Raw genomic sequence first — 21,569 nt, 5'->3', positions numbered from 1 at the left:
TTACCTTATTTTCTATGCATTTTAAAGGGAAATTAAAGTGGACCCAAATCAAAAATACAAAAAAAATAAAGTTTTGGGAAATAAAATCTATTTTCTAAATTATAATAGTTAGTAAATAGCAGCCCTTTTTCAGCTGCATGATGACAAATATAAAATATTTTACATTTATTGGTGGAACCCCTCCCTTCCTTTTAAATTGCTGGGACAAAATCCAGCAAACTGGTGAAGTAGGTGGTGTCTGGCAATGGAGGAATTGCTAATGGCTGCCCCCAGTATAATCCTAGTTATGAAAAGAGAAGGGTGAAAAGCATGCACTAAAATGCTCATAGGCTTGAAGGAGTGTTTATCTTTGTATGTGTCAGAGTGGTGCAACTAAATATTTTTAATTAAAAAAAATGTTTGGTTTGGGTCCGCTTTAAGGTAAAAAAAAAAAAAAAAATATTTCTCCATTTTCATCCAATATAGCTTTACAATAAACAGTGCCAAGTAGAAGTTAAAGAGACACTGAAGCGAAAAAAAATATATGATATAATGAATTGGTTGTGTACTATGAATAATTACCAGAAGATTAGCAGCAAAGAAAATATTCTCATACTTTTATTTTCAGGTATATAGTGTTTTTTCTAACATTGCATTATTCTATAATATGTGCAGATTACAAAACACAGCATTCAAAATGATTCTTTCAGAGCAGTCTGTGAAGTAATGACCTCTACTCTAGCAGAGAAAAAGTAAATAGTTAACTTACAGTTGAGATAATAAAAGTCAGATAACAGCCCTCTCCATGACTAACTTAGTCGGAGAGCTTAATGGCTTGTTTGCATAGAGATAACAACTGGAGTTTCTCAACTCTTCCTGTACTGGAAACAATTAGACTGATGTATCTGATCTTAATGTTTTATTTCTTAGCTGTACTACACATACAAATCATCATATTTTTTATTTCGCTTCAGTGTCTCTTTAAACCCACAAATTTTATTTGCTCATCCATCCAGGTTATTACAACATTTAGATTATGTCCCTAGCACAATGTATGGCGACATTATTGTATTTAGAAATAAAGGTGTCATTTTTCTGATTTGAGTTTTTTGCTTTCTCATTGTACACTATCGATAATTATGCGAGCTTGCAAAAGTATTGAAGAAAGGGAGCTCTGGGCTAACTTCCATATAATATATTAATTAATTTATTAGAAATTCATGATGCAAAAAGACAGACAAACATTTAAAAAAGACCCCCCTAAAACAAATTCCACACTGGCCAGCATCAAGCATGTGTCCCTATGTAGGAGTGCACTCCCTGCATTGACAGGTATCAAGCATGCATGCATGTATTTTTTTCTTCGGGCCCAGTTAGAACTAAAATGGTGACCACCAATATCCAGATCAGGCTACTTTGTTCTCTTCAACTCTGACCCCGTGTGCATATTCAGCAAGCCTCTCTGTGTAGACACGCAACCATTATTATTATTAAGTGTCAACATCACAGAGTCCATGCGGAAAGTCCGGTAGAGGTTTGACATATCTTTTGGGTGTCAGTAATGGTTGCGTGTCTACACAGAGAGGCTTGCTGAATATGCACACGGGGTCAGAGTTGAAGAGAACAAAGTAGCCTGATCTGGATATTGGTGGTCACCATTTTAGTTCTAACTGGGCCCGAAGAAAAAAATACATGCATGCATGCTTGATACCTGTCAATGCAGGGAGTGCACTCCTACATAGGGACACATGCTTGATGCTGGCCAGTTTGGAATTTGTTTTAGGGGGGTCTTTTTTAAATGTTTGTCTGTCTTTTTGCATCATGAATTTCTAATAAATTAATTAATATATTATATGGAAGTTAGCCCAGAGCTCCCTTTCTTCAATACTTTTGCAATTGTCTGATCATTAAGGTGAGACGGGCGCTATATATATTGTTATAGCATTGGGTTGATATCCTGTTTGCTGTTGTTGTTTCTATTTGAATTATGCGAGCTTATTTGCAAAAATAAAATAGTAATATACCCTCATGGATACATATTTAAAAAGACAAGTTCCTAAGGTAACAATACATGTATTTTCTCTTATATTCTGTCATTTGTTTTAATTTTACAAGAAAACACAAGACATGGGCCTCAACCCTAAAAAACTCTCTAAACTCTATTCTACTACTTATCAGGGTTAAAATGTTGCTACATATGTCTCTTGTAGTTTTGCTGAGACTTTCCCAAGTTTGATCAGATTGTTGAAAATTACTTTATGTTGGATTGAGTTTGTCCCCACCCAGTTTTTTTATGGGAAGTGCACCCAAGCTTTAAAACACACTAAAAATGTATTCAACAACTCTTCACGGTTAAAATAATACCACATATGCATCATTTAGTAACAAACTGGTGGTGCAGTCTCCACAAATACACTGGACAAATATATTCATCCAGTTAGGCTTAAGTGGTTAAATATACATTGGTGTGCAAAAGTATTCAGCCCCCTTGAAGTTTTCCACATTTTGTCATATTACTGCCACAAACATGAATCAATTTTATTGGAATTCCACTTGAAAGACCAATACAATGTGGTGTACACATGAGAAGTGGAACGAAGAATCATACGATTCCAAACATTTAAAAAAAAAAAAAAGAGATGCAAAGTGGGGTGTGCGTAATTATTCAGCCCGAGTCAATACTTTAGAACCACCTTTTGCTGCAACTACAGCTGCCAGTCTTTGAGGGCTCGTTTCCACTATCGCGAATCTGCATGCGTCCAACGCATGCAGATCCGCACATGTAATACAAGTGGATGGGCCTGTTTCCACTGTAGCGTTGTTGAGGTGCATTTTTTTCAGCGTGAAAAAAACGCACAAAAGAGCCAACGATTTCGCCTGCGTCGGGAATCCGTGCGAATCGCCGCTAATGTATTTAATAGTAAAAACGCATGCGTTTGTTACATGCGTTTTTACCCGCGATTTCGCGTGCGATTTCGCACCTTTTTCAATTTTATTTAGCCCTGGCAGTGTCATGGTTAATTTCGCATGGCACCCTGCCATGCGAAATCGCGGGTAAAAACGCATGTGGAAACGCATCCGCATGCGTTTTTACAAGCGTCGGAATGCGGCCGAAATCGCGTCGCAACAGTGGGAACGAGCCCTTAGGGTATGTCTCTAACAGCTTTGCACATTTAGAGACTGAAATCCTTGCCCATTCTTCTTTGCAAAACAGCTCCAGCTCAGTCAGATTAGATGGACAGCATTTGTGAACAGCAGTTTTTAGATCTTGCCACAGATTCTCGATTGGCTTTAGATCTGGACTTTGACTGGGCCATTCTAACACATAGATGTTTTGTTTTAAAGCATTCTATTGTTGCCCTGGCTTTATGTTTAGGGTCGTTGTCCTGCTGGAAGGTGAACCTCCGCCCCAGTCTCAAGTCTTTTGCAGACTCCAATAAGTTTTCTTCCAATATTGCCCTGTATTTGGCCCCATCCATCTCCCCATCAACTCTGACCAGCTTCCCTGTCCCTGCTGAAGAGAAGCACCCCCAGAGCATGATGCTGTCACCACCATATTTGACAGTGGGGATGGTGTGTTCAGAGTGATGTGCAGTGTTAGTTTTCCGCCCCACATAGCATTTAGCATTTTGGCCAAAAAGTTCCATTTTGGTCTTATCTGACCAGAGCACCTTCTTCCACTTTTGCTGTGTACCCCACATGGCTTGTGGCAAACTGCAAATGGGACTTCTTATGTTTTTCTGTTGACAATTGCTTTCTTCTTGCCACTCTTCCATAAAGGCCAACGTTGTGCAGTGCACAACTAATAGTTGTCATATGGACAGATTCCCCCACCTGAACTGTAGATCTCTGCAGCTCGTCCAGAGTCACCATGGGCCTCTTGACTGCATTTCTGATCAGCGCTCTCCTTGTTCGGCCTGTGAGTTTAGGTGGACGGCCTTGTCTTGGTAGGTTTACAGTTGTGCCATACTCCTTCCATTTCTGAATGATCGCTTGAACAGTGCTCCGTGGGATGTTCAAGGCTTTGGAAATCTTTTTGTAGCCTAAGCCTGCTTTAAATGTCTCAATAACTTGATCCCTGACCTGTCTGGTGTGTTCTTTGGACTTCATGGTGTTGTTGCTCCCAATATTCTCTTAGACAACCTCTGAGGCCGTCACAGAGCAGCTGTATTTGTACTGACATTAGATTACACTCTATTTAGTCATTAGCACTCATCAGGCAATGACTATGGGCAACTGACTGCACTCAGACCAAAGGGGGCTGAATAATTACGCACATCTCACTTTTCAGTTATTTGTAAAAAAAATAATATTTGGAATCATGTATGATTTTCATTCCACTTCTCACGTGTACACCACTTTGTATTGGTCTTTCACGTGAAATTGATTCAGGTTTGCGGCAGTGATATGACAAAATGTGGAAAACTTCAAGGGGGCCGAATATTTTTGCAAACCACTGTATCATATAGGAGACACACACAGTGATATTTGAGAAGTGAAATGAAGTTTATTGGATTTACGGAAAGTGTGCAATCATTGTTTAAATATAATTATGTAGAAAGTGAGTTCCGCACGATGTCGGTAGAATCAAACGGCTTTATTGAATCATCACATAAGGGCTAAAAACCATCACCACATGCTGACATGTTTCGGACGTTGCACGTCCTTAATCATAGCATAGGTGCAGGTGAGCAAAGGTGATCCTTAAAAGGAGTGGGACCACACCCAACACCACCTACTCAAGGCTCCACCTTCACAAAAAATGTATCATAAAAGATTGGGCAGTATCCCAAACAATGTGATCAGCATAAAAACATATACAGGAAGTATAAAATGCTAAGGATTAGATACGTTGCAAGATTACGCAGCAATAAATACAAACAATATTGTATATAGCAAACACATGGTTCAAGGCAAGACAAAACAAGGACAAAAGCACAAAAGCAGAAACACAAGGACAATATATGTGTGTCTCTCTCTCAGGTGACTGAGTGTAAGTCCCATCTGGCGTTAAGGCCTCTTGGTGAGCGTGTCCCTAGCTGGAAAATCCAATATGCTTCTCGAGTGAGAAGACGTTTATAGGCGTCCCCTCCTCTCAAAGGTCTTTGGACACGCTCTATACCTTGGAATGAAAATGAGGACATGTCACCTGAGTGGACCGACCTAAAATGCTTAGCCACATTAGATATTTCTACAGTAAGCCAGCCAGCTCCTCTATAGTGTTCACTTATCCGTTGTCTGAGGTTTTGGGTAGTACACCCCACATATTGTACCTGACATAAGGAACATGAAATAAGATAGACAACGGACTTCGTGTGACAATTGATGTATTGTCTAATGGGAAAACCTTTTCCGTTAGAGAGGGAGATGATAGATCGAGTGGTGTTATGAACACTGCAATAATTACAAGTAGAAAAATTGCATCTGTATGAACCTTGGGTAGTTAACCAGCACGGTCGTTGTGTGCCGGTGGTAAACAAGCTAGGGGACAAAATGCTCCCCAATGTGGGGGCCTTTCTGCTGGCAAAACTGACTCCTTGTTTGAGAATGACATTAAGGGTGTCATCAGCCTGCAATACTGGCAGGCATCTTTTGATAATTTGTATAACCTGTCTGTACTCTTGACTGTACGTGGTCACGAATACTGTGTCTATCTTTGGTCGCGAGCGTGCCTCCCGAGAAACGGGGTGTAGAAGTTCCTCCCTGATTCTCATGAGGGCGTGTTTCTTGCCCCTCTGTATCATCCAATTGGGATACCCACGCTCCGCAAGACGAGAACCTACGGTGTCCAGCTCCACCCCAAGAACCGAAACATCAGAACAATTCCTACGGATCCGTATGGACTCACCCACCGGAACCGCTCGGATAGTGTGTAAGGGGTGGCAACTGTTCGCTCTCAGGGTGGAGTTGGGAAATATAATTAGTCACTTAAATTGTCATTTTATTGATTCCAAAACCTTTAGAACTAATTATTGGAACTCAAATTGGCTTGGTAAGCTCAGAGACCCCTGACCTACATGCACAGGTGAATCAAATTATGAGAAAGTATTTAAGGGGGTGGGTCAACTAAGTTTCCCTATTAATTTTATTTGAAGAGTAGCAACATTGGGGTCTCAACAAAAACCTCTCAAATGACCTGAAAACAAAGATTGTTCACCATCATGGTTTAGGGTAAGGATACAGAAAGCTGTCTCAGAGATTTCAGCTGTCTGTTTCCACAGTTAGAAACATATTGAGTAAATGGAAGACCACAGGCTCAGTTTAAGTTAAAGCTCGAAGTGGCAGACCAAGAAAAATCTCGGACAGAAGTGACGAATGGCGAGAACAGTCAGAGTCAACCCACAGACCAGCACCAAAGACCTACAACATTATTTTGCTGCAGATGGAGTCACTGTGCATCGTTCAACCATTTGGCACACTTTACACAAGGAGGTGCTGGCTGTGAGAGTGATGCAGTGGAAGCACATTTGGACAAGCCAGCTTCATTTAGGAATAAGGTGCTGTGGACTGATGAGTTATTTGGGCAAAAAAAAAGGGGCATTATGCATGGAGGAAAAAAAAACACAGCATTCCAAGAAAAACACCGGCTACCTACAGTAAAATATGGTAGTGGTTCCATCATGCTGTGGGGCTAGTACAAGGACTGGGAATCTTGTCAAAGTTGAGGGACGCATAGATTCCACTAAGTATCAGCAGATTCTTGAGACCAATGTCCAGGAATCTGTGACAAAGCTGAAGCTGTGGCGGGGCTGGATCTTTCAACAAGACAATGACCCTAAACACTGCTCAAAGTCCACTAAGGCATTCATGCAGAGGAACAAGTACAATGTTCTGGAATGGCCATCTCAGTCCCCAGACCTGAATATAATTGAAAATCTGTGGTGTGAGTTAAAGAGAGCTGTCCATGCTTGGAAGCCATCAAACCTGAATGAACTAGAGATGTTTTGTAAGGAGGAAAATACCTTCAACCAGAATCCAGACTCTCATTGGAACCGACAGGAGGCATTTATAGGCTGTAATTTCTGCTAAAGGAGGAGCTACTAAATACTGATTTCATTTCTTTTTGTGGTGCCCAAATTTATGCAGCTGCCATATTTTGTTTGAACAATTATTGTGCACTTTCTGTAAATCCAATAAACTTCATTTCACTTCTCAAATATCACTGTGTGCGCCTCCTATATGATATATTTAACTGACATTTTTTATCTAACAACCATCGATTTACACAGGAAAATCATGATGATTAACAAGGTTGCACAAACTTTCGCACCCCGCTGTACATATGTAGTGCTTGGCAAAGGAGCATGTTCAGCTTTACGGGGAAGGGGAGACAGATGGAAGAGCACCCTTCTGCAGGAACTTCTACTGAAGAAACAACAGTTGCCAGGTGAGAGCGATCAGTCTTGCTGGATCGTTTGAGGGGAGGCCAACGCCCTGGGAGTGAGAACATCTGAACACTGCTCAGCCCAGGAAATTCTAACGTGTAGTTTCAGTATAAAATAATGCCTGCGGTAGAGTGCCAGAAAAGATGAGCGATAGACCTGGAAATGAGGTGCAAAACCCAGACTCCAAGCAGCAGGGTAGTACTGTGGTACATTATGCTGTATTTAATGGTCCCATGCAACGTTTGCAATTCTCATAATTGGTGAATTACACAATTTATCAGGAAATTATTGTCTTAAGCTATCAGTTACTTAATAATTTGGAGGAGAGTTGGGCAGCACAGTGGATAGCACTCAACTTGCAGTGCTAGGGTACCCAGTTCAAATCTGGACCAGGACAATATCTACATGGAGTTTGTATGTTCTCCCCATGTTGGTGAGGGTTTCTTCCAGGCACTCCAATGTCACCAAAACATACAGATACGTTAACTAGTTAACTGGTGAACTGGTGAACTGGTGAACTGGTGAACTGGTGAACTGGTGAACTGGTGAACTGGTGAACTGGTGAACTGGTGAACTGGTGAACTGGTGAACTGGTGAACTGGTGAACTGGTGAACTGGTGAACTGGTGAACTGGTGAACTGGTGAACTGGTGAACTGGTGAACTGGTGAACTGGTGAACTGGTGAACTGGTGAACTGGTGAACTGGTGAACTGGTTTCTCCCCCCCCCCCGTTCCAAAAAAAATGGCCTTCATTTAGGGATATAACAGTGAGAATATGGTACTTTACACTGTACCCATGTGCTGAAGAGATCACATCTCCCCTGAATGCTCTGTTACACTATCAGCATGGAGAGTGGATGTTGAGACTGTTGGCAGTTCAAGCCACATGGTACTTGTTACCAGGGCTGTGGAGTCGGAGCAATTTTGGGTGCCTGGAGTCGGAGTCGGGAAAAAAAATGCACAGACTCCGACTCCTAATGAATTTAAACTGTAATTAAAATAGAAAATATGATAAAATGTTTTATTTCTCAGATAATAGTCATCATAAATAACCCGAAGTTTGGCCACTTTGCGTTCTGGCCGGCCACTTCGGGTTCTGGCCGGTCAATGTGCGAACTGGCCGCGGCGGTGCGGCCAATGTTAGAAATGAAATGATTGCAGTAAAGATGAATGTATGTTTTGGCCGTCTCGCTGCGGCCAAATGTGTCAAAAGTGCGTTCATTTAATGAAATTAAGCCGGCGGCAATGTAGCAGATGAAGCCGCCGGCTTTCTCTCCTCCCCCCTGCCCCTCTCTCTCTCCTGGCATCCAGCGGGGACATGAGTGTCCCCCCAGAGTCGTTCGTAGCAGCAGGGAATCCTGCTGTTCGTTTCTGCAGAGCGGGTGCTGGCAGAAGAAATGTCTGCAGCCTCCCCGCTCTGCTGCCCTGGTGTGACAAACGAATCTCGGGGACACGCATGTCCCCGCCGGCTGCCCGAGAGAGAGAGAGCGAGAGAGAGAGAGAGGCAGGGGGGAGGAGAGAAAGCCGGCGGCTTCATTTGTTACATTGCCGCCGGCATTATTTCATTAAATGAACGCACTTTTGACACATTTGGCCGCAGCGAGACGGCCAGAACATACATTAATCTTTACTGCAATCATTTCATTTCTAACATTGGCCGCACCGCCGCAGCCAGTTCGCACATTGACCGGCCAGAACCCGAAGTGGCCGGCCAGAATGCAAAGTGGCCAAACTTCGGGTTCTGGCCGTAACATATATACTAAATAACATCTATGCTGTAAGAATAAAGCCTGATGTGTAGCTGTGTCACTAATAGAGATGGTCAATGCAGGCGCAGAGCTGGGGGGGGGGGGGGGGATGTCTCGGGGTAGGACGGGTGCCCCCGGGCGCTAGGTCCCCAAGGGCCCCCCCAGCTCAGCTGCAGTGTTTTGTTTTGTTTTTTTTATAAACAATTCTTTCAATCGATACACGCTCACCGCCAGCCGGCCCGGAATCCGGATATCCCCATCCGCAGTCAGCGGGTGACGTCACACGTCATGGTCGCCTGCCGCTCTGCGTCCATATAGAAGTGGAACGCTGCGCAGAGCGGCAAGTCAGCACAGAAGAGGCGCCGCCAGCCAGCGAGCCAGCCCAGCCCGGTGCGTGCGTGCGTTGAGCCCCCAGGTGAGCCAGCCAGCCAGCCACCCGGACATTCTGGAGGGGAGAGCGAGCGAAGGAGAGCCCCCTAAGGTGCTCACAGCTCTCCCTCCACTGCACTGCTCCCCTCCTGCTGGGGGGCACACCTGACTACCTATTCTGGGCACATATACCCCCTGGCTACCCATATACTGGGCACATATACCCCCTGGCTACCCATATACTGGGCACATATACCCCCTGGCTACACATATACTGGGCACATATACCCCCTGGCTACCTATATACCGGGCACATATACCCCCTGGCTACCTATATACCGGGCACATATACCCCCTGGCTACCTATATACCGGGCACATATACTCCCTGGCTACCCATATACCGGGCACATATACCCCCTGGCTACCCATATACTGGGCACATATACCCCCTGGCTACCCATATACTGGGCACATATACCCCCTGGCTACATACACTGGGCACGTATACCCCCTGGCTACCTAAATACTGGGCACATATACCCCCTGGCTACCTATATACTGGGCACATATACCCCCTGGCTACCCATATACTGGGCACATATACCCCCTGGCTACACATATACTGGGCACATATAACCCCTGGCTACCTATATACTGGGCACATATACCCCCTGGCTACATACACTGGGCACATATACCCCCTGGCTACCTATATACTGGGCACATATACCCCCTGGCTACATATACTGGGCACATATACCCCCTGACTACATATACTGGACACATATACCCCCTGACTACATATACTGGGCACATATACCCCCTGACTACATATACTGGGCACATATACCCCCTGACTACATATACTGGGCACATATACCCCCTGACTACATATACTGGGCACATATACCCCCTGACTACATATACTGGGCACATATACCCCCTGACTACATATACTGGGCACATATACCCCCTGACTACATATACTGGGCACATATACCCCCTGACTACATATACTGGGCACATATACCCCCTGACTACATATACTGGGCGCATATACCCCCTTACTACATATACTGGGCACATATACCCCCTGACTACATATACTGGGGACATATACCCCTGGCTACCTGTTCTGTGGACATCTCTACCCCTGGCTATCTGTTCTGGGGACATCTATACCGCTGGCCACCTATTCTGGGGACATCTATACCGCTGGCCACCTATTCTGGGGACATCTATACTGCTGGCCACCTATTCTGGGGACATCTATACTGCTGGCCACCTATTCTGGGGACATCTATACTGCTGGCCACCTATTCTGGGGACACCTATAGACCTGGGGCTACCTATTTTTGGGGAACCACTGCTGTCAGATTGAGTGTATTTTGGGGAACTGCTGCCAGGTGAGAGGTGTCTACCATATTAAGGGGCATCTGCCTATTTATGTGAAATGCTGTCTATTTATGTGCCTCATGACTGCGGAATTTGTCTTGTTGGGGGCCTCATGGTTACTGAATTTGTCTTGTTGGGGGCCTCATGATTTGTTGGGGGCCACAAGATCGCTGAATTTGTCTTGTTGGGGGCCTCATGATTGCTGAGTTGGTCATGTTGGGGGCCTCATGATTGCTCAATTTGTCTTGATGGGGGGGCTCATGATTGCTCAATTTGTCTTGGAACATGCTGGAAGGTACATACTGAGGGAGAGTGGGTGAGCGTGAGCCTGCTAACTTCCTGCACATTTGGCTCCACCCATAACCACGCCCACATTTAATATGTGGCCACGCCCCTTTTTGGCACGAATAGTCTTTGTCCCCGGGCGCTGAAAGCCCTAGCTACGCCTCTGGGTCAATGAGATGGAAATAATTCTGCGTCGATTCTGAATTATGCAAATGTACTTTGCTCATGAAATCAAATAATTTGATATGTTGTTAAAATTTGGTTTGGTGACTATGAATTAAATGGTACCTGAGACGGATGAAAAGAAAAGTTTTATACATACCTGGGGCTTCTTCCAGCCCCCTTCAGGCTAATCAGTCCCTCGCTGTCCACCTCCACCACCTGGATCTTCTGCTAGGAGTCCTGGTAATTCAGCCAGTCAGCGCAGTCCGGCCGCATGCCGCTTCCACAGCCAGGAGCGTTCTGCACCTGCGCAACAGTGCTGCGCAGGTGTAGTATGCTCCCGGCGGCGGAGTGTGTGCACGCGCACTACGCCAGACTGGCTCAAGTACCTGGACTCATAGCAGAAGATCCAGGTGGCGGAGGAGGACAGCGAGGGACTAATTAGCCTGAAGGGGGCTGGAGGAAGCCCAAGGTATGTATAAAACTTGAATTTCATCTGTCTCAGGTTTACTTTGTTACACAGTATTACTATACTCTACATATGCACTCTCCACAGAGCTGCAGGGAATCCACTGAGAATGTTGTGCACATTGAACACAGAGGTGTTGTCTATCACCCATAAACCTGGTTCAGATTGTGCATGAAGAATGTGTAAGGCTGCATTTCCACTTGTGCGGTGCGAATCGCCGCGGTAAAAATTCACATGCAGATGCGAATTTCGCACGCGGGTCTATGCGAATTTCCATGCGAATTCGCATGGATGACGATGTATGCGAATTTAACCATGGCAGTGCTGGTGTGCCTTTCCATTGTTTCTATGCGAATTCGCATGAAAATTCGCATACCCAAACCTCATGCAGATTTCCTATTAAATACATTGTATGCGATTCGCATAGCGGTATGCGATATGTGAATTCTGATGGCTCTGCCATGCGAATTTTTTCTGCACAGAAAAACGCAAAGGAATCCTGACAAGTGGAAACAGTCCCATTCACTTGTACTGCTATGCGAATTTGCATGCAAAAAACGCATGCGAATTCACGATAGTGGAAATGGGCCCTAAGAGGAAGACTTGCCTCATTCTCCTGCAGAGTACCTGCACATCACTCTTACATGTACCCACAGTTACATTGCCTAGGGCCTGACAGATGTTCTTTGTTCCGGCCTGTACCTTTTACAAGTACTGTTACCAAGGACTAGTTTTAGTCTATGACTAAAGGGAATAAATATGGCAGTCTCCATATCCTTCTCACTTCAGTTGTTTTTTAAAATTCCTAAGCGTTGGCAGTTAAGAGACGAATTTCATGTTACATACTTTCAATCAACAAGATTGTAATATGCAAATTAGAGGAGTCGGAGTCGAGGAGTCAGTCGGCGGAATCCTAAACTGAGGAGTCGGTGGATTTTTGTACCGACTCCACAGCCCTGCTTGTTACACAAAATCTATTGTGTGGACAAAACAGTGGATTTAATAAAACAATTGACATTTATATGTAAGACCAACCCAACATTATACCTTGGCACTCAAAAAAAGCATACAAACCAGCCTGTGACTGACAAAAAAAAACAAAAAAAAAAAAAAAAAAAACCACAAGACATTCAAACGTGTGCATGTATTTATGAAAGCCAAATTCACTCATTCACCTTTTCATGACTGTAAAACCAATGTGGTTTCACAAAGCTAAAGTATCTCACTTTTTGAAGATAAACAGTTTAGGTTATGCAGGGTAAACTGTTAACATATGACACTCAAGCCTCCTGAAACTCACTGGGTCTTAGGCCCAGAGCACACTGGGCGGATCCGCCGGCCGCATCTGCTTGAAAATCCACGTGGCTAATGCATCTCTATGGGCTGGTGCACACCGGCGGTTTGAGGTTTTTAGCAAGCCGCAAACGTGCCTCTTGCTGCACGTTTGCGGTTTGCTTAAAACCTCAAACCGCCAGTGTGCACCAGCCCATAGAGATACATTAGCCACGCGGATGCTGATGCGGATGGCGGATCACATACAAAATTCGCTCGGTGTGCATCCGTCAAATATCGGCTCTCTGCTCCCAAAACCACTAGCGTTTTGACGATCTGCTAGCGGCTTTGGTGTGCACTGGGCCTCACTAATAAATGATAGCGGTATTAGATCCAATACTCTGTCAACAGTTAAAACATCTATTCTTCAAGCTGACAGGAAAAAACACACACACACCCACACACCCCTTTGCTATTCTTTAATGGCACATTAATTTGGTACTAACGTGAGTGTCGGGTATAACTGTCTGATGGAAAAAACAAAGGGTACCTTGCCTGGGGGAAAAATAATTTGGCAATCGTCTACTTTAGGGGACCTAATCAGCCATTTCCATTTTTAAGAAATGGAAGACTTAGCAGGAGTCACTATTCACACCACCAACTGAAAAGGTTTAGTAAAGTTGTGCGAGCGGAGATGGAGTACCATATCTGAAGCCCAGTGGCCGAAGGTGAGGGTCCTGGTGTGCACGTTTACTGCGTTTCCCCCTGCGTCCCCTATTGCTTACAAATTAGTGGTCGCGACCAAATGTACCGAGTTTGCCACAAGCAGGAAGCAGCAATTTGTCTATGGAGATTCCTGTTGGGTTCCCTAAAGTAAGTTACCTCTACAAAGCATTGTGATTGGCCAAATTGTGTAGTTTACTACAACCTATCTGAAACCAGCATTTCGAAGGGGTGCTGTCTACCCAATCACATTAGTGGATTTTCCCTATGAGGTTTCCTGCTGGGTCTCCTAAACTAGACTACTAACCAAAAACTTTCAAAGAGGTTTAGTGATAGCTGTCATTTATTCTACCTGGCAAGTAGTATTTACTCAGTTTATCCAAGCCAAAACTTGACATATGTGCTTTATCTCAGAAGTGCTTGAGAGCAGAACAGCAAATAAATTCAATTTCTCACTGATTATTTTTTAATCTACAGGAACTGGATTAAGCAGGAACAAGATCTCTGTATGTGGTTAATGCATTGAGAGAAAACGATTAAAGTTTATTCCTGCTCTAGCAACCATTTTCAACCTCTCCTCCTCAACTGGCATTTTCCCTTCCTCATTTAAACAAGCAATCATAATGGTAGCTACACACCACACAATTTGGTGTTAGATAGATGGTTCAATAGATAATTTCCGATCGTTATTCTGACTGATTTCTCACACAAGTGAATGGAAATAGATAAGAAAAGATAACAGAATTGAATCGGAAATCGATCAAAAAAAACCGCATTGTGTGTACCCAGCATAACACCACTAATCAAAAAACCTCCTCTAAACCGTCTCTAGCATCCAGGCTCACTTCTTCCCTTTGCTTCCAACTGTTGAAACAACATCTATCCAGAACTGTCTTTACTTCCTGTCTGCTAACTCCTTGTTAGAACCCCTTTAGGGCCCTTTCACACTGGCAGTTGATCTGTGTGCTCACCAAGCAGTTATCAAGCAGCAGCGAGCAGTTGTGAGAGGTCGACGGGCATTTCCCGGCCTATCAACTGCCCGTGTGAAAAGGCCCTAAGGCGGTAGGCAGTGAAATGCCTCTCAAACTCTCGCAACCGCTTGCTGCTGCCTGGTAACTGCTCAGTGCTGCCTAGTAACTGCTTGCTGAGCACACAGCTCAACAGTCCGTGGAAGAGAGACCCAAGTCTGGATTCTGATCTCACCTTTCCATTAAAGGGGAACTAAAGAGAGAGGTATATGGAGGCTGCCATGTTTATTTGCTTTTAAGCAATAGCAGTTGCCGGGCAGCCCTGCTGATCCTCTGCCTCTAATACTATTAGCCATAGCCCCTGAACAAGCATGCAGCAGATCAGGTGTTTCAGACTTTAGGCTAATTTCACACCAGGACGTTGCGTTAGAGGGGGCGTTAAGGTCGCATAACGTCCCCCTAACTCAACGCCTGGTGGTGCTGGATCTGGACGTCAGAGTGAGCCGCGTTGTGCAGCTCACTCTGGCGTCAGTGATGCCGTGATGCGCACTCTTGTGCGCATGCGGCATCACGTGGTCCCGCCGGCCAATCGCCGCACAGAGCGGCTGCTCCAGGAAGTAAACACTGCACGTCATAACGTGCAGTGCATATTAATTAGCCATGTGCCTGGCCGCTCTCCGCTCCTCCCCAACATTACTGAGCATGTGCAAGCAGTCTAACGCGGCTCAGCCGCGTCCAAAGTACTGCATGCAGTACGTTGTCTTGTGACGCAGCGTTACAATGTAACGCAACGTCCGCACTGTGAACAGCCCCATTGATTTTTCATTACTGTGCGGTGGGCTGCGTTACAGGCTGCTCTAACATGCGCCTGTAACGTCCCACTGTGAAACCAGCCTTAAAGTCAGATCTGACAAGACTAGCTGTATGCTTGTTTCTGGTGTTATTCAGTTACTGCTGCAGAGAAATAGACCAGCAGGGCTGCCAGGCAACTGGTATTGATTAAAAGGATATAAATATGGCAGCCTCCGTATACCTCTTACTTCAGTTCCCCTTTAAACAGTCCGCACCTAAGTTGCAAACAACCTCCTCATTGCAAAATCTGAATTCTGGATTCTGAATTCATCCCACCTTTACTCAAGAGGTTACTAAAATTCTTGTTCATGCTCTAATCATTTCCAGTCTTGATTACGGTAACATACTACTCTGTGGCCTGCCAAAAAACAGACTGGCACTTAAAAGTCCCTACTGAACTCTGCTGCTTATCTCAGTCACCTCCGATGCCGCCCCTCTTTCATCACCTCCACTGGCTGCCAATCAACCAAAGGATCCAGTTCAAACTCCTAACACTATCATATAAAGCACTACATAGGCTATCCCCACCATACATTTCCTTATTAGTCCCCAGATATCATCCCTTCTGAATCCTTTGACCCTCCCAAGAGACCTCCTTATCACCAGCTTAGTCACCTTCTCTCACAAGTGTCACCTGTCCTTTGGAACGCTCCATAGCCTGCCTGTCATGCTTCAAGCATGGGAATTTTCAAACATACCTTTAAAACACACCTGTTCAAACAATCTTATAATTTGCTGTAGCTACATTTTAAAGTGTACCACAAACACTTATAAAGATGAACACTTATTAAAGATTTATACACACCCTCAGCTTCCTCCAGCCCCCTCTGCACCATCTTTCTCCGCCTCCTCCTCTCTGTAGACCTGTAAATTTGGCCAGTCACAGCATGCGCAGACACAGAGCGCTCCTGGGCACGGGAGCGCAGCGGGGCACGCAGCCGGGCCACACTTACAGGGCTGCTACTGAGACAACGAGGAGGCGGAGGTAGACTGTGTGGGAGAAATAGGTGCGGATGGGGCTGGAGGAAGCCCCAGGTATGTAGAAATCTTTTATAAGTGTTCATCTCTGGTTTACTTTAAAAGCTCACTACCCTGTCTGCTAACCCCTTAATTTACTTCTCCAGTGTCTCCATCCCACTACCCTCTAGAATGTAAGCTCGCAAGGGCAGGGACCTCTCCCTAGTGTTTCCTGTTTCTGTGCATTTTGTCAAATGAACATCTATCAGTAATTCATTTCAAACTATATATCAATTGTGTGCATCTGTATGGTTGTTCTGATTGTATAGTATGATGAACTGTTCATGTATCTATGCTCCCCATTACTTTATGTTTTTGTACTTTGTCCAGCTCTAGGGAATATGTTGATGCAATAAAAATAAGAAAAATATAATAAGTGCACTGGAGCAGAGCGATACGGAGGGCGCCTTATTCATTTCCTTTTAAACAATACCATTTGCCTGGCATCCTGCTGATCTCTTTGGCTGCAGTAGTGTCTAAATCACACACCTTAAATAAGCATGTGGCTAATCTAGTCAGAAATATCTGACTGACATGCTTTTTCAGGGTCTATGGTTAAAAATATTGGAGGCAGAGGATCAGCAGGACAGCCAGGTAAATTGAATGGTTTAAAAGGAAATAATTGTCAGCCTCTATTTGTGTAAGCTGGAAATGAACTCACCACCAGTGTGAGGCCTCTTGCACACTAGTATATGGAGGCTGCCATATTTATTTAATTTTAAAAAGGAAACATCTGAGCTCATTTAAAAAAAATCCACTTACCTGATGCTTTCTCCAGCCCCTGCCAGCCGTCATGTGCCCTTGCCACGGCTCCGCTCACTGCCGGTGGACGCCTCTGGTGCAGGATGCCCACTGCACCTGCGCGAACCGCTCTCGGGGTCACACTGACATCATCCAGACTGTACTGCGCAGGCACAGTAGTTCTGCACTCGCTCAGTACAGTCCGGATGACGTCGGCGCGACCAGTGAGGCGCATGCTGGAGCGCAGGAGAAGCCGACTTGGAAGTCAACCTGGCGAGGTCGGCATCGTCACCGGAGCTACAGTGAGGGCACAGGTCTGATGCAGGGGGCTGGAGGAAGCCCCAGGTAAGCTGTTTTTTTATTTTTAAACTGCTCGGACCTTCCCTTTAAGAAATACCAGTTGCCTGGCAGTCCTGCTGAATCTCTGCCTTTAACACTTTCAGCCATAGACCCTGAACAAGCATGTAGCAAATCAGGTGTTTCTGACAATATTGTCAGAACTGACAAGATTCGCTGCATGTTTGCTTCTGGCGTGATTCAGACACTACTGTACCAAATAGATTAGCAGGGCAACTGGTCCGGCAACCGGTATTTAAAAAGGAAAAAAAATTGCAGCCTTCAAATCACTTTTACCTCAGGTTCACTTTAAGATGCATTTCACACTGTGCTGCCATGAGGCTCAAAAGACGAGCCGTAGCCACACTGCAGAATTGTAAATCTTTGTATGTTTATTGACCTTTGACTAATAATGACAATCAGTGCTAGGTATGAAAATGAGCCACTTCTCCAAATTCTTATTGGTCGCCCTGATTCAAACAGGGCAAAGTACAATCCATCAAATTATGTTTGCTACAACATATAGAAAGCACTTACTTAAAGTAAACGTGAGGTGAGAGGGATATGGAGGCTGCAATATTTATTTCCTTTTAAGCAATACCAGTTGCCTGGCTATCCTGCTGATCCTCTGCCTTTTATCCTGTTAGTCAAAGACTCTGAACAAGCATGCAGCAGATCAGTCATTTCTGACATTAATGTCAGATCTGACAAGATTAGCTGCATGCTTGTTTCTGGTGTGATTCAGACACTACTGCAGCCAAATAGACCAGCAGGATTGCCAGGCAATTGGTATTGCTTAAAAGTAAATAAAAATGGCAGCCTCCATATGCTTCTCACTACAGTTGTCTATTTTAATCACAGTAACATAATATAATGCTGTAGACATAAAAGGTGCAGACACAGCATCGAGCCGCACACAGCCCACTCACTCTGCCATCGCTATGACACCAGAGCTCTGTGAACCAGTCAAAAGCAGATATCATTGGTACCTGACCCTGTAATCGCTGTGAGCCAAAAGTGGCGCAATCGGTGGTAGAGTGCAGCGCGGTAATTGAAATCTACGCTCTGGCAGGGATAACAGGAACCAAACAGGGCATTGATTTCAATAACCTATGTCCGGAAGAGGTTAACTTATACCCAATTTAAAGGGAACCTTAACCTTAAAGGGAACCTTCACATTAGCGGTCGCCGTCCGGAATTGCCGTGCCGGAGCCGGACCGCATGCAGAACGGACGGAACGGACGCACGGCATAGCAATGAAAGCCTATGCGTCCGTTTCGTCCGGACCGGATCCGGACTGCGGCATAAGACCCAACATGCGCTATTTTTTGGTCCGGCTCCTCCGGCAGCCATATCCGGAGCGGAGCCGGACTGCACTATCCGGCCAATACAAACCAATGAGAACCGGAGAGCGCACAACACACTGGCTAAAAATCCGGATGTTCTACCCCACTTCCTATGCGTATTGAAGCGGCGATTTTGGATGGGGACACATGGGCAAGCATTTTGGAGTGGAGCAGCAGTGACTTTAAACATGCTGGAGATGTTGGCAGTATGTCGGAGGTGGAGGTGAGTGCTAAACAGCGGAGGGCCTGATTCCACAGGTCCACCTTCTGCTGACCTCCCAGACCCCAACATTTTTATTCTATTTCTACTATCTTTTGCCAAACGGATCCGGATCGCATCCTGATGAACACCTGATGCAACCTGATCGGATCCGGATCAGAACCGTACGGTTCAGGTCATCCGGTCCGTTTGGCAGAGAACCGCAAGTGTGAACCGGGCCTTACTAAGAGGGATATGGATGTTTCCTTTTAAACAATACCAGTTGCCTAGCAGTCCTGCTGATCTCTTTGGCTGCAGTAGTGGCTGAATCACAGACCTGAAACAAGCATGCAGAGCTAATCCAGTCTGACTTCAGTCAGAGCACCTGATCTGCATGCTCGTTAAGGGGTTGTGGCTAGTAGAGATGCGAAGTTCGGATCTTTTCAATGATCCGCATGATTTGAATCGGATCATTGAAAAGATCCGGATCTTTGATCATTTTACTAAGGAAGCATTCGGGGGTGAAATGACTAGCAGGACAGGACTTTCCCTGCGGTGGACAGAGAAGGGGAGGGGGGTGGACACACAGAGAAGGGGAGAAGATGGACAGAGGGCAGGGAGTGGACAGAGAAGGGAGGAGGGACGAGCAGAGAGCAGAAATGTTTGTTTGTACACAATACCCACATGCTGCAATCATATGCTTTACAATTTACATATATTTCACCTATATGTTCATCTGTATATTTTCAATGCAAACGTCGCACAGTGAAAGAAAGCATTCCCCAAAGTATTCCCAGAAGTGAAGTGCAGCTGTTTAGAGCAATGCAGGAGGATCATATTGCCCTGCAATCACAGTGCCTGCCCTGTCCTAGCCCAGCACGCTGTCTGTAATGTTACAGAGCTGTGCCAAAAGTTTTTAATTTGTTCAATGTGCACAACTACGGAACAGACAGCCTACAATGAGCAGCACATACCTGCTCTACACATATCTGGCAGTGGCACCGATGTCCCCTCTCTCATCTATCTGTCCCTGCAAGCCTGGCTCCCCTCCAACAGAGCGATCCATCTCTGCTCTGCTTCCAGGACCCCGCTGTGAGGGGGAGTGTGCCGGTCCTGGCCCCGCCCCCTTTGCGATCCAAATCACTCATTTTGATGATTCGGATGATTCGACTCACAAAAGAGATTCGGATCAAAGATCCGAATCGTTCATGATCCTGACAACACTAGTGGCTAGAAGTATCAGAGACACAGGATTAACAGGAGAGTCAGGCAACCAGTATTATTTTGAAAGGGAAAAAAATCCATATCCTTAGTTTAGGTTCCCTTTAAGAATGCAGTTCAAGTTAATTCTGATTTGCCCATGCATTGCTCATAGTTCCAGATCAGTTACCACCAGTTCACTTAACTGTCAATCAAACCTGGAGACGGTGGAGAGTAGAATTTCACATTATATTTAGATACATATAGATTTCCTGGATTCCTTCATATGCAAAAAAAAAAAAAAAAAAAAAAAAACCATCCCAATATGATATAGCTTAAACCGACGTTTAACATCAAGTACATAACTAATTTAGTTTTAACAGTTTCCACAGTGCCAGATACATTCTGGAAGGTTCTTTGGAAAGTGATGACATAACAGGTCGCAATGGCTAGAGGGATTAGGTGTCATGGGGTATTGCACATCACTACCTGCAGGAAGCATGTGACCAGCAGCCGTCTGTGTACAGCGTCCCTGCAATGTGCTCTCTCTGCAAGGGCAGCCACAGGCAGGGCACCTTCATCATGTGCTGGGGCAGCCCATGGACACCGCTGTTCTATACAGCCCCCCATCACTCCCACTGCCTGTCATCTCAAATGACAAGCGGCCCAGGAACCGTTACCATGGTTTCCTTCCTCCTCCTCCAATAAACCATGGAAACACAGCTACCCATCCAACCTCCCACCCAGCTCACCGGCAAACGTGGGCTGATCTCGGCTGAACAGTTATGACAGAAGTACCGACCAGCCTCCGGTAGAGCCTCCGCCATTTTCCGCTGCTTCAGCTATGACGCTCGACGACGTCAACACGCTGCGACCGGCGAACGGCGAGAGTGAGGAGCCAAATCACTGCCTACAGTCTTATGACTGGTCGGATGGTAGCAGCTCAGAGTTCGGGCACGGGATTAGTGGGATCTGCGGCAGAGGGTAGAGGAGGGTCAGGATAGGATAGCTTCCTCTGTAAGGCCAGGAAGTCTGCAGGTGTGGAGTGATTTCCAGCAAGCACGAAGCACCATATAGCCCAGGCGTGTTTCTATCTTGCACTAGAAATGTGACAGCTACAT

General features: G+C 45.2%; 1 protein-coding gene across 2 annotated transcripts in view; it reads right to left on the bottom strand.

Moving 5' to 3' along the window:
- Nucleotides 1-21,345, bottom strand: part of RNF126 (ring finger protein 126) — a 73,414-nt gene extending 52,069 nt beyond the window's left edge. Inside the window, exon 1 of one of the 2 annotated variants that reach the window (XM_068234055.1) lies at nt 21,201-21,345. In XM_068234055.1, the coding sequence (XP_068090156.1) occupies nt 21,201-21,275 (75 nt within the window). In that variant the 5' untranslated portion in view covers nt 21,276-21,345. Of the gene's footprint in view, nt 1-20,937; nt 21,094-21,200 lie in introns of those variants that run through there. The other variant, XM_068234054.1, reaches the window with a different exon arrangement.
- Nucleotides 21,346-21,569: the final 224 nt, after the last annotated feature.

Source organism: Hyperolius riggenbachi, chromosome 1 (assembly GCF_040937935.1).
Source record: "Hyperolius riggenbachi isolate aHypRig1 chromosome 1, aHypRig1.pri, whole genome shotgun sequence".
Classification (NCBI taxonomy): domain Eukaryota; kingdom Metazoa; phylum Chordata; class Amphibia; order Anura; family Hyperoliidae; genus Hyperolius; species Hyperolius riggenbachi.
This window is presented reverse-complemented; position numbering and strand designations above follow the sequence as displayed.